This window comes from Balaenoptera musculus, chromosome 10 (assembly GCF_009873245.2).
Source record: "Balaenoptera musculus isolate JJ_BM4_2016_0621 chromosome 10, mBalMus1.pri.v3, whole genome shotgun sequence".
Lineage (NCBI taxonomy): Eukaryota > Metazoa > Chordata > Mammalia > Artiodactyla > Balaenopteridae > Balaenoptera > Balaenoptera musculus.
Window position 1 is genome coordinate 97,449,388 of NC_045794.1, and position 13,246 is coordinate 97,462,633.

The 13,246-nt window shown below is 46.8% G+C and overlaps 1 protein-coding gene across 1 annotated transcript in view; it reads left to right on the top strand.

The window, feature by feature from the left end:
• The window catches only part of SREBF2 (sterol regulatory element binding transcription factor 2), a 60,309-nt gene that overhangs the window by 13,684 nt on the left and 33,379 nt on the right, over positions 1 to 13,246 (top strand). Inside the window, exons 2-4 of the mRNA XM_036864726.1 lie at positions 9,375 to 9,806; positions 10,824 to 11,005; positions 12,012 to 12,158. Of these exons, the coding sequence (XP_036720621.1) occupies positions 9,375 to 9,806; positions 10,824 to 11,005; positions 12,012 to 12,158 (761 nt within the window). The remainder of the gene's footprint in view (positions 1 to 9,374; positions 9,807 to 10,823; positions 11,006 to 12,011; positions 12,159 to 13,246) is intronic.

Here is a 13,246-nt window from a genome sequence, read left to right on the forward strand (position 1 = left end):
CTCAGAATGAGTCTTAATGAGCTCATGATGTCTGGGGACTTTGGGCAGGTCAGCAGCCCCTGTACAAACCAGAGTGAGCAGCTGCTGAGCTGCAGGGCTTCCCTTCCTAGAGCATTGTTGGACAACTCGCTGTGGCCTTTCCTTCTTTAATAAGGAGAAAGACCAAGTTCATTACCATGAGCTGCAGATCCCTTCATGATCTGGTCCTGACTACCTGCCCAGCCTGGTGCACTCCAGCTGCCCGTCATGCAGCTCAGGCCTGCAAGCCTTGGCTTATGGGAGTCCCCGGGCCTGGAATTCACCTTGCATCCTGATCCGCCTTCAGTCCCGCTTCTTCAGGAAGCTGCTCGACCTGCTGGAGTCAGTGATTTTCTCGTATCCCCTCTGTCCTCCTTGTCTGCTGTGACAGTCACCACAGACCAGATTTGTCACTTTCACAAACTCCTTGTGGCCAAGGGGTGTTTTATCATCTCTGTGGGCCAGCACACAGTAGGTGTTCAACACATTTAAAACCTCTTGCATTTACATACCTACTTCACCAAAAGTGGAAGCTTTGCAGAAATTGCATAAATTTGTCCAGATTTTCCAGGGTAATCCAAATTTCAAAAATTTCTTGTCCCATTGTGAGGTGGTGTCCCTTCCAGTTTTGGTTCAGAAAGCATGTTTGCCATTTTTATAGATTGCATGAAGGTTGCATTTGAGGGCATCTCAGTGAATCGATGCCAGTTTTTTTAACTACCAGAGTGCTTAGTGCCTAGAGAGGTACAGGGGAGTGGAAGATTTTGTCTAGGTGCTTGTAGAACACAAGATATAAGAAAAGCATTAAAAGGCTTCCCTGGTGGCGCACTGGTTGAGAATCTGCCTGCCAAGGCAGGGGACATGGGTTCGAGCCCTGCTCCGGGAAGATCCCACATGCCATGGAGCAGCTAAGCCCATGCGCCACAACTACTGAGCCTGCGCTCTAGAGCCCACGAGCCATAACTACTGAGCCCGCGTGCCACAATTACTGAAACCCGCTTGCCTAGAGCCCGTGCTCTGCAACAAGAGAAGCCACCGCAATTAGAAGCCCGCGCACCGCAACGAAGAGTAGCCCCCGCTCTCGCAACTAGAGGAAGCCTGCGTGCAGCAATGAAGACCCAATGCAGCCCAAAATTAATTAATTAATTAATTTTTAAAAAAGAAAAGCATTAAAAAAATATATCTTACTGTATGTAATATGGCAAAATAAAATTTTTTAAGGTTAAAAACGTACTCTTATACTAATATATCATCAGCACATACCAAAGATTTATTAGCATTATTGAGAAAACCAGCAGGATGACCAGGCTGGATTCAAGGGGAATGCAAGAAACTGATATTTACATAGTTGGAAAGAAATAAGATTGCAAATTTAGATGCATAACTGGTTAATGTCCTACAGGGCAATAAAAACAAAGCTTTCAAGGTTATCTTTTTTACCAGAGAGAAATCATTTGCAACTTGTTTATGTTCTACATGAGAACATCTAATTTTACAGAATGTGCGCCTAATCAGTAGTAAATAGGAAGTCAGACAACTTTGTTTCTGTAGAGCATCAGATGACCTTTAGAGCATTGTCTAAACCAGAGTTTAGACAATGCTCTGGTATGACTTTAAAGAGAACTGTACTTTCTTTTTTTTGGCTGTGTTGGGTCTTAATTGCTGTGCTGGGGCTTCCTCTAGTTGTGGCGAGCGGGGGCTACTCTTGGTTGCGGTGCGCGGGCTTCTCATTGTGGTGGCTTCTCTTGTTGCGGAGCACGGGCTCTAGGCGCGTGGGCTTCAGTAGTTGTGGTGCACGGGCTTAGTTGCTCCGCAGCATGTGGGATCTTCCCGGACCAGGGCTCGAACCCGTGTCCCCTCCATTGGCAGGCGGTTTCTTAACCACTGCGCCACCAGGGAAGCCCAGAACTGTACTTTATAAAATTTCCCGTATTTTCAAGTTTTAGACTTTTTTTTTTAACAAATAAATCACAGTTGGGTTCAAGAGCTAAAAGATGGCTGGATCTGAGGTAGAAAAGAGTCCTTGGTGAAAGAAATTGTAAGTCATTTTGAAATGGAATTGTGCAGTTAAAGGAAGAGGGCTGTAACAAGCAGAAAGGGTAAGGCACCCCTCCCCCACCCCCCAAAGGCATGTGCCAAAAAGGAAGGGAGTGGGTATTTTTCCAGGCTGGATGATGAGCTAAGGTGAGTGGGAAGTGAAATCCCCTGGAGTAGGAGGGAGCAACTGGTAGGAAGCTATGAAGCTCATGTTCAAGAAGTTTGATTTGCTTTGAAAGACTGTTGGACCAACAAGATACTCAAAGAAGACGATTGTCACTGGGTTGAAGGCTGCGGTTGAAATCAAGGCAGGGTATGGAAGTGGAGCAAAGAGATAACTCTGTGATACTACGGAAGGAGACCTGCCAGGAATTCATAGCGAACTCATGGCAGAGGAAAGAAGAAGAAAGAGCAATTGAAGGTAGTGCCGAAGATCACTCTCTTTTGATTGAAACTCAAGAGCTGGCTCGGGTCTCCTGCTGTGTTGGACCAGAGAAGCCAGGACCAGCCAGCTGAGCTGGGGCCCTCTGGGGCTGCCCCTGATACCCAGCCTGGGCAGGTGGCGAGAGAGCCAGACAGAGCAGACCAGAGGCCATTTGAGAATGACTTGGCTTCTCTTTGTGTTTTCTTTTTCTCTTAATTTTCAAATGTTTTATTTTATTATGTAATACTTGATATGTGCAAAGGAATATATGACACCTTTGTGTGTGTTGTGGAACACAAGCATTTAAGAACCCCACCTCCCCACCCAGTTTCCCTTTGTGGTTTCTCTGCCAGTAAAAAGAGTTCACTCATCCCTTGCTTAAAATATAGGATGCCCCAGTCACTAGTTTGTCATCCTGTGTCATTCGGGGCCTCCTCCAGACTCTCCTTCCCCAGGATGGTGACCCAGAATTCCCTTAAAGTACACAATTCTGTCCCTGTGCTCTGAGCTTCTTACCAAATGGATGTGCCTCCTGGTGTTTGAGTGGAGCAATTTTAAGGCAGCAGTTTGCCTGCTGTAACTATCCCTCTGTTCCTTCTGTTATTGCTTGCATTTCAGGGCTTCTGGGTTGAAGGGTGTGGTTGACAGCCCAGCTCCTTAACTGCCCCTCTGGGTGACTTGAATGGGGATAACTGATGTTTTAGGTCCTGAGAAAGCAGTGGTGATCACAAGCAGCAAAATGGTGGAAAAATGAAGAGTTATCTTACCATTGACCCTCAGGCTTGATATGGGTCTACATTTTATTTTATTTTTTTTAATTTTAAGATTCTTTAATGATTAGAAAAAAAACATCCTAGGAGGGGAGACAGGATCGTCAGCTTGAAAGCAGGATACTTGCTGCTCAAGAAGGGTTCTTGCTGGGGATTAGATTTTGTGTTTACCTCCCTCTCCCCCACTGGTTGTGGTCCATCTCACTCCCAACAGCCTTACACACATCACACACCATGCTTCTGTGTTCTTAGGTTTGTTGGGCAGACCTAATGTGAAAGATGAAATGAACAAAAGTAACTGAAGAAAGTTTAGGTCAATATCCTTATGATCTTTGGGAGGAGGAACAGAAACCATGTAATTTTACTACACAGGATTGAAATTGTTCTGCTGTAATGCAACATACACATTCTTAAAAATTACTGCACTATGCAAAATTACACAGTAAAAACCACAGGGCTTATGGGGAAAGTGGGGTTAGGGTCATAACACTCAAAAACTTCATAGGTGACCAGAAAAGATAGAGAAAAAATAAGTAGGCATTCTAAAAAAAAGATAGGGAGGTACAAACTACCATGTATAAAATAAATAAACTACAAGGATATATTTATTGTACAGCACAGGGACTATGGCCAATATTTTATAATAACTGTCATAACACTCAAAAACTTCATAGGTGACCAGAAAAGATAGAGAAAAAATAAGTAGGCATTCTAAAAAAAAGATAGGGAGGTACAAACTACCATGTATAAAATAAATAAACTACAAGGATATATTTATTGTACAGCACAGGGACTATAGCCAATATTTTATAATAACTTTAAATAGAGTATAACCTATAAAGATTTTGAATCACTGTGTTGTACATCTGAAACTAACATTGTAAATCAACTATAGCCCAATAAAAAAATTAAAATTAAATGGTAAAAATAAATAAAAAATAAGATAGGACCCCCTAAACAGCACAGTTTTACACATGTTAAGCGGCTAAGAAATGTATAACTACCACAATAAATGTAGCACCCTACCTTGAAAAAGACCTGAGGTTTGCTTGTGGAAGTGGGCGTTGGAAGGTTATAGCTCGCAAGTTATTGTGAAGTGATGGAAGGAAGGCTTTCTGAAGTCAGATGGAAATTTCTGACCCCAGATGTGGAGGGTTATAGCTCCTAACGCATGCAGGTGATCTGACAGCTGGTGGATGTTTGAGGTGTGTGCATTTTTTGTTTTCCTGTGTGGCTCATTTCAGCTGGGTATGGTTTTTTGCATGTTTTAGTGTTTCTTTCATGCATAAGTAAACACAAAATTTATGTTATGCCCAAATTATTCCCTAATATATCCAATGCATTGGAATAAATCTGGATTTTCCAAAAAAAAAGTCAAAGCAAAACTAACTGTCAGAAACCACTGTGTATAACACGTACTAGCTAATACTAAGTGCCAGGCACTGTGTTGTAGATTCTATGTGAATTATCTCTCAACAACATGACGAGTTAGATATAATTGTTAGCCACATTTTATAGGTGAGAAAACTGTGGCTCAGAGAGGTAAAACTTGTCCCAGGTTACAGCGCTAGGACAGGGTAGCTCTCAGTGACTATGCCATTCTCTTTCCTGAGCGAAAAAACAGAACAACAACAACAACAAAAACCCAACAAAGTGGGGCAAATATTTGCAAATATATAAGAACGAGCAAATATCCATAATATATGAAAGTTTTTTAAATCACTAAAAAGAGACAAATAGCCCAGTAGAAAAATGAACAGAGGTCAAGAGCAGGCAATTTACAAAGAAGGAATACAAATGGCCAATAAAATGGGGGGGTGACGTTTGACCTCATTTAATACGCATTCATGTAAATTAGAACAATTAGATGTCGTTTTTTCCCCACTATCAAATGGACAGAAATATTGGGCTGGCCAAGAAGTTCATTCGAGTTTTTCCATAAGACGTTACAGAAAAACTCGAAATTTTTGGCCAACCCATTAAATGCGGGGAAACACTGGCAAGTGTATAGATTGTTGTAACCTTTCCAAAGTATATATACCTGTCATTTGACCCAGCCATGTAATTTCTAGAAATTTATCCTAAGAAAATAATCAGATAAATGGGAAAAGATGCTTGTTCAAAGATTTTTGTCAGAGTTGTTAATAATGCTGAGAAGATGAAAGCACTCATCCATCATCACTAAGTGGTTAAAGTCTGGTGCATTAATATAATACAATACAATGTATTGCTCCCAAAGGGAGCAGGGACAAAATAGCATCTTCAGCGTGATCCCATTTTTGTAAAACCATCCCACACATGTGCACACTTGTGTTTGCAGGCAAGCCTTGTATAGGAAGAAGTCTGGAAGGATACACATCAAAACATTGGCAGTAGATGTCTCAGGGTGGTGGAATTGCTGGATGATTTTTTTTTTTTTTTTTTGGCTGCGTTGGGTTTTCGTTGCTGTGCACGGGCTTTCTCTAGTTGCAGCGAGCAGGAGCTACTCTTTGTTGCAGTGCGCGGGCTTCTCACTGCGGTGGCTTCTCTTGTTGTGGAGCACGGACTCTAGGTGCACGGGCTTCAGTAGTTGTGGCTCACGGGCTCTAGAGCGCAGGCTCAGTAGTTGTGGCGCATGGGCTCAGTTGCTCCGTGGCAGGTGGGATCTTCCCAGACCAGGGCTCGAACCCATGTCCCCTGCGTTGGCAGGCAGATTCTCAACCACTGCACCACCAGGGAAGCCCTGCTGGATGATTTTTATTTTTTATTTTTTCATTTAACTTTTTTCTAAATTTTTTGGTAGCGAATGTTACTTTTATGATTTAAAAAAGAAAATTATTTTAAAACATTGTCTAACACAAGATCCATAATAAATTCAAAATATAAGAATAAGTGACTTCTGTAAAAGTAGTTCTTCTAGCACCTAACAGGGCTAGGTAACACATACCCATTGAAAGAATTTTTGACTGACTGCAGTTTGGAGACAACGTTACCCCATTTGGGGCTTCTGATTCTTTATTCTTGACCAGAATTAATCTGACCAGATTCCGAGTTACCTCATTCTGAGGTAGATGCCGCTAGACTGAGCCAGACACAGTGGCTTATGTTACCTCTAGGTCACGACTCTGTAAAGTACAAGTGAACTTGGGGTCTCCTTGGATGAAGCCTGAGACTGTCAAGCACAGGTGACAGCCGGAGCCTCTAATTTTGGTTACGTGATCAAAACCCAGATATAGTTTCTTGGGGCCCAGCCTACTTTATCAAGCAACTTAAATCTTAGTTTATGAAGCAGCTAAACACAGGAATGTGGCTTGGTGGGGGAGGGTGACCGACAGGAGCCCCCCCTCGAGGTGGGCTGGGGTTTGCAGGCCCGGGCGGCCGACCCAGCTCCAAGGAGGGCCGTGTCTGGCCTTCCATGTCTAGCCAAACTTCATTTTCAAACCTCCATAAAAACTGCCTTTCCCAGGCCTCCCTTCTCTAGGTTTCATGGCTCTCTGCGGACACGAGAGCCTGTGTGTCCGCAGCACAAGAATGATTGAATGATGGGAGCAGGGAAGAGCCAGGAGACGTGGGGAGCTCCCGAGGTGTATCCCCCAGGTACAGAGCAGATCTGCGCCTGGGTGGGCCTCGTTCCACTTACCGGGGCCTCCCCTTCTCTGTCACTGCAGACCAGATGGGTCCCCGGGAGGCCCAGCGTGCCTGCTGCAGCAGTGGCTCAAAGAACCTCTTCGTTACTTCTTCCTTCAAATGCTCAGTCTTAACAGCTCCCCTGTGCCCCTCAGCCCCGTGCCCATCTGCCTGGCTGGAGATAGCTCCCTGGAGCTCCTCATGTGTGGGTCGAAAAGGATTTTTTTTTTAATTTAAGCAATCGCATTCCATCTGCCTACACACACTTAACCTGCTTTGTGAACTAAGCTTTGTGACCTCTGTACATTACTTCACCAGCCAGCCCATGTCTCCCCGACAAAAGGTTCTAGAGAGCACTCGACAGGATAAGTGGAGCCAAGTGCCTGTTCAGTGGGGCTTCAGAAGCGCCACTGATAGGGACCTTTGTAAGGGTCTGCCCCCACCAAGCCCTTTGCATCAATTTTCTTATTAATCCTCACCACAAAGAAGCCAAGTGAGTCTTCTTGTGGCAGCCTCCTGTAAGGAAACGGGGGTGTAGAAAGAAGTGACTTGCCCACGTTCGCACAGCTGATTAGATGGGCCCTTTGAGACCCACCTGGTGCCAAAGCCTGTGCCCATCTACTCTCTGGCCTCTTTTGCCTCCTTAGCTTTCCACGGATTAGAACAATCAGCCAGGGAGTGATGTTCTCTTGGCTCACGAAGTAGTCCTCTGTGTCGATTCCCCAGAGGCAGGATTTTATGAGAGTTCTGGAAAGCTCGACGAATTATTAGGTTTCTCTTAATTTCTTAAAGCATTTTGTAATATTGTGTTGTGCTTGGAACGTGTCAGCACCAAGTTGTGTTTTGTTTAAATTTTGTGCTGAGTTTGAGGGTATTTCTTAGTTTAATCATGTACAAGGAATTGGAATTTGTTGGTACAGGTTACAATATCTGTGGCATTTTGCCCATTTCTCCCTCCCACAGATGACAGGCTGAGTGGGGACAGAGCAGAGTGTCGAGATGTTGGTAAATAACACTACTGTGTAGTCACTTAATCTTGTGAGATGCTGTTTTGCCAGCAGGTTGAACTGACTGAACACTGAACATGCTGAACTGCTAAGCTCCAGTTATCCTGTGTGGAGGTCACGCTAGAAACCCCTGGTAGCTTTCTGCTTGCCTAACATAAGACTCTTTATAGCCCAGATTCCTCCCCCTCACACACACAGACACACACACACCCAGACACACACACACACACACACACACACACTGCTAGAAACCTGGGAGGGACTTGCTGGTGGAGGTTTGACGAATGAATGGAGACAGTGTTTGGGGGCTTTTGTTTGTTTATTTTTCGTTTTTCTTTGTTTTTTCTTTTTGGTGACCAAATCAGAGCATCCTGCAGCCTTGAGGGTTTTGAGGGGAGGGTGCCAGAGTTTAGGAACAAGCAGTAGCTTTTTGGGAATGTGTTGGAGAGGAAAGGGGAGAGAATGTGGACAGGGTAGCAAATTGTAGATCTGAACACACCTGGGTCAAAGTTGAGGCCCCAGACTCCTTATGGGGAGGAAGGAGTCATGAGAGACGAGTTGTTAGTCGTGGATTAAGTTCGATTTGGGTAAACCATTGGGAGGATGAAGCAGGGGAAGAGGCCCTCTGGGCTGGGAATTTAGGGGTCCCGGGTACTTGGAGCATGATCTATCAATAGAAGGCGGCATGGTGTCCAGCAGACACATCCCCTTGGCTCCACAGGCTCCTTGCCCAGAGGAAAGGGGCACAGCCAGAGGGGTCCAGGGCCCGGGCTGTTCTGCCCTGACCTTCTGACAGTGAAGGCACTGCGGTGCAGTCAAAGAAGGCGAGGCTGGGAGGCAGAGAACTGGTTCTAATCCTTGCTGTGCCCTAATGAGCTGTGTGACCTTGGCCGAGTTATTTCCCTGTCCTGGACTTCGTGTATGATCTTCCCATCCATTCCACCTCTAAAGTTCCATGACTTGGGGCCCATCAACTTCATCATCCCCTAGTGTTCCTGAGGGTACCAACAGTGCCCAGGGATATGCCCATCTTGGAGAGAAGGCCCAGAGCCTGCCTGTGGTGAGGAGAGTTGGGGTCTGGGGACTCCCCTGCCATGGGGAGCAGTGCTGAGACTGGAGGTGGCCTCAGAGTGCAAGGCTACTGAGCTCCAAAGACTCAGGACAGCGACTGCCCCAACCGTAAAACGCGACCAGCCATACGCTCCAGGAGGAACATTCACCCAGCACAGAGGTAGCTCCTATTAGGCCTGGTACAGACAATGAGGAAAGTGGGTAGAACAAGCCTGGAGGTGGTGAGGAGGGAGAAGAACATCAACCAAGTGAAGTCCTGTCCCACTCTCCCTTGGTGGGCCATCTTGGCCCAGTTGATTCCCCATGTGAGAGAGAGGCGACCCATCTCTGCAGTGTCTTGGGAAAGCTATTGGATTTTCATGCCTCGGTTTCTTAAGCAAATTTGAAAGTTAATAGATATTTTGGTTGGCAGTAAAATTACTCTTTTCCATTTGCTCACAGAGATGCTGCAGTTTGTCAGCAATCAAGTGGGAGAGTTCCCTGACTTGTTCTCAGAGCAGCTGTGCAGCTCCTTCCCTGGCGGCGGTGGAAGTGGCAACAGCGGCAGCAGCAATGGTGGCAGCAGCGGTGGCGGAGCCGGAGCCGGGGACCCCTCGGTGCAGCGGTCCTTCAGCCAGGTCCCGTTACCTTCCTTCTCGCCCTCAGCTACCTCCCCCCAGGCTCCAGCCCTACAAGTCAAGGCTCCCCCCACCGCGGTTCCCCCTCCGCCAAGGGCAACTCCCGTTCTTCAGCCCCGCCCCCAGCCCCAGCCCCAGCCTCCAGCTCAGCTGCAGCAGCAGACAGTAATGATCACCCCGACATTCAGCACCGCTCCCCAGACGAGGATCATCCAGCAGCCTTTGATATACCAGAATGCAGCTACCAGCTTTCAAGGTGACTCAGAACTCAGATGTGATAGCGATTGGTTGGTTCAAAAGTTTTTGTGCCAGTTTGCAGACACTTCCGAGGTAGACTGTAAATAGTTCTGTCCTCTCTGGGGATGACACAGCCGATCAACTTGGCCCCGTCTCAATGAGGTTTCGGTAGCTGGCCGTAAGCATAGTGGTGCAGGAACACGTTCGGTCTCTTCAAATACCTTAATGTCTCTTGTGCCTGTTTCAAGGATGCGTGGTCAAAGACTCCCAACGGGCACAGTAGCCACAGGGCTGTCCTGGTAACTAGAGGTGGGGGCTTGAATAAAATTAGTCTTAAAACTCACCCAGGCACCAGGAAGATCTCAGCACCTGTAGGTTGAGAACCATTCATCCAGGAGACATCTCCTGAGCATCCACTGCAGAGGAGAGTACGCCTTTTAACATAGGTGCCGTGTCTCCGAGTGGCAGGCCTCACAGTAGGCCCTCGGTGTGTGCTGAGTGACTTTCTGTGTTGTGCTGTGTCCCGGCACCTTTTCATCAGATTGCTCTCTGACCCTGTGGGGACCCCTGGGTGGGATTAGTATTGCTCTACTAATTTCAAAGGATCTGACAGTTCTTCAATGGGCTTCAAGGGTTTAGGGGCTGGGGGGAGGCCACAAAGCGAAAAGCTGAGACCGTCATCCCAAAGTGCACTTTCCATTCATTTCACGGGAGGAAATGAAGCCCCAGGGAGTTGGTTCTCAACACCTGTTAACTCCCTTGCTGGGTGCAGTCACTTGCTGATTAGCTTCCCTCACCTCCACCCCAGCATCCGGAGTAATGAAATAATTTGTACTCGTTCTCTCAGAAATTGATGCAGCCCTTATGGGATATTCTTGTCATCTAGACCAGCTTGTAAATGGCTGTGCACATCTTCTTCAGCAACAGGTGGGGCGTTGGGATCATTAAGAGGCACTCCAGCCTGGGTTATTGCCACAGCTACGGTGACAGAATGCATTCCTCGTCCACGTGACTTTTTTTCTCCTCTTTTCCCAAGTCCTTCAGCCTCAAGTCCAAAGCCTAGTGACATCCTCCCAGGTGCAGCCGGTCACCATCCAGCAGCAGGTGCAGACGGTGCAGGCCCAGCGGGTGCTGACGCAGACAGCCAATGGCACGCTGCAGACCCTCGCCCCGGCCACGGTGCAGACAGTTGCTGCGCCCCAGGTGCAGCAGGTCCCGGTAGGTGGCTGACAGGAATTCAGGGAGGCCCTGGTTGGGGCTCTTGGCCGGCCTGTGGTTGAAGGTGTGGTCTACATGCTAGGCAGGACCAGCGGAGTGTGAGGGCACGGCTTGCAGGGCAGGTAGGGGCACCTGGACCTTACGAGGCCCCCGTGAGACCTGGCAGAGAAGACGTCTGTAGATGCACACTGGCACCCACCTAAACTCAGTAAATGCTGCTGTATTAATTCATTTACACATATAATGGGTATAAAACTGAAAAGAAATGTGCCAGAATGTTCTTAAGCCGTGTATCATAGTGGACTGTATTTCTTTTTTTTTTTTAAAGAGCACCACCTTCTGTTTGTTTGTTTGTTTGTTTGTTTATGGCTGTGTTGGGTCTTCGTTTCTGTGCGAGGGCTTTCTCTAGGTGCGGCGAGCGGGGGCCACTCTTCATCGCGGTGCGCGGGCCTCTCACTGTCGCGGCCTCTCTTGTTGCGGAGCACAGGCTCCAGACGCGCAGGCTCAGTAGTTGTGGCTCACGGGCCTAGTTGCTCCGTGGCATGTGGGATCTTCCCAGACCAGGGCTGGAACCCGTGTCCCCTGCATTGGCAGGCAGATTCTCAACCACTGCACCACCAGGGAAGCCCTGTATTTCTAATTAATGAAGTAAGTTAGCTTTAAAAAACAATCCAGGTTTACCATTTTTGCTTCCCAGCCTTCTTCCTCACATTCCTAAGTTTGTCCACAATCAGGTCTCTCTCCCTTCCACGGTCCACCCGAGCCATGCTTGCTCTGCCCCCGCTAGGCCGCTGGCACTGCTCTCCTCAAAGCCTTTCAGCCTTCCAACCCAGAACCCTCTTTAGATGTACGCCTTCTCTCCGGCAACCCAGTAATCAAGCTACATTCTCACTTTTATGAAAATTTTATTTTATCATTCTTTTCTGGAGGGTCTATGCAGGAAGAAGTAATGCAAAATAGAAAAATAATGCTACCTTCCTTTTCCTTTTCTTCCTTTTCCATCCAGGTCCTGGTACAGCCTCAGATCATCAAGACAGATTCCCTTGTTTTGACCACACTGAAGACAGATGGCAGCCCTGTGATGGCCGCAGTCCAGAACCCAGCCCTCACTGCCCTCACCACCCCCATCCAGACAGCTGCCCTTCAAGTTCCGGTAAGAGCTGCCCCCCCACCCCCACTTCTTGGGGGTTTTAGGCCTCAGAGATGGTAACAAAGCCTCCAGATACTGAATAGATGCAGCAGCTCTGTGCAGTGTGTCAGTCAGATTGCAAAATTACCCCATTTTAGGTTTTTTTCCCCTTAAGAAGTACCAGCACCGAGTGTTATGTGGGAGTACTAGGGTTTATGAGGGGCAAGAGAGGAACAGCAGAGGAGTCCCAGTTTCTGGGCGACAGCTCCACACAGGACCATGCGCCTCTTAGGTCCTACTGATGGAGGTTTAGCTTCTGAAGGACCCTAGGCCGCCCAGGCAGGGAGGGGCTCCAAGGTGGGGGACATGAAAGGCACACATACTTCAGTTGTAGGGTCTTGGCCACTGTCTCATCTTGTGGCAAGAGAGTCTGAGAGAAAAAAGTGATCAAAATTCAAAATCAAGCCTTATTCATTAAAAACCAAGAACTGAAAACAACCCAACTATCCATCCAAAAAGAACGATTGATACATACAAGTACGTGGCTAAACCTCAAAAACAGTACACTGAGCAAAAGATGCTTGTCACAAAAGAGTTCACGCTGATGATTCCATTTATACAAAGTTCAAGAAGACGGTGCTAGAAGTCAGAGCAGTGATGACTGCTCTGGGGGAAGGGGCATGAGGGAACTTTCTAAGGGGATAGAAATGGTCTGTGTCTTGATCAGGGTTACCTTGGTTACACACATTGTATACATACATCACAATTCCATTAAGCTGTACACTTAAAATGTGTGCCTTTTACTATGTGTGAATTATTTCTTGATGACTAATGAAGTTAAGAAGCTTTTTGTGTGTTCATTGGCCATTTGGATATTGAGGCCATTTGTTGAAGAAAATAAAACTAAAATTAGTGAAAACAGAAACAAAGAGCAGGAAAAGCAGACTTGAGGGGAAAACGAGGAGAAGCCTCTCTAGTTGGTCTGTTTAATAAAATGGCTCTGATTGTCACTTCTGCCCTTGAGCTTTTTGATGGTCACATCGTATAAGGAAATGCAGTAGGTTAACTTCACCGTCATGTGAGAGGAAAGTACATGTCATACACCAGGAGAA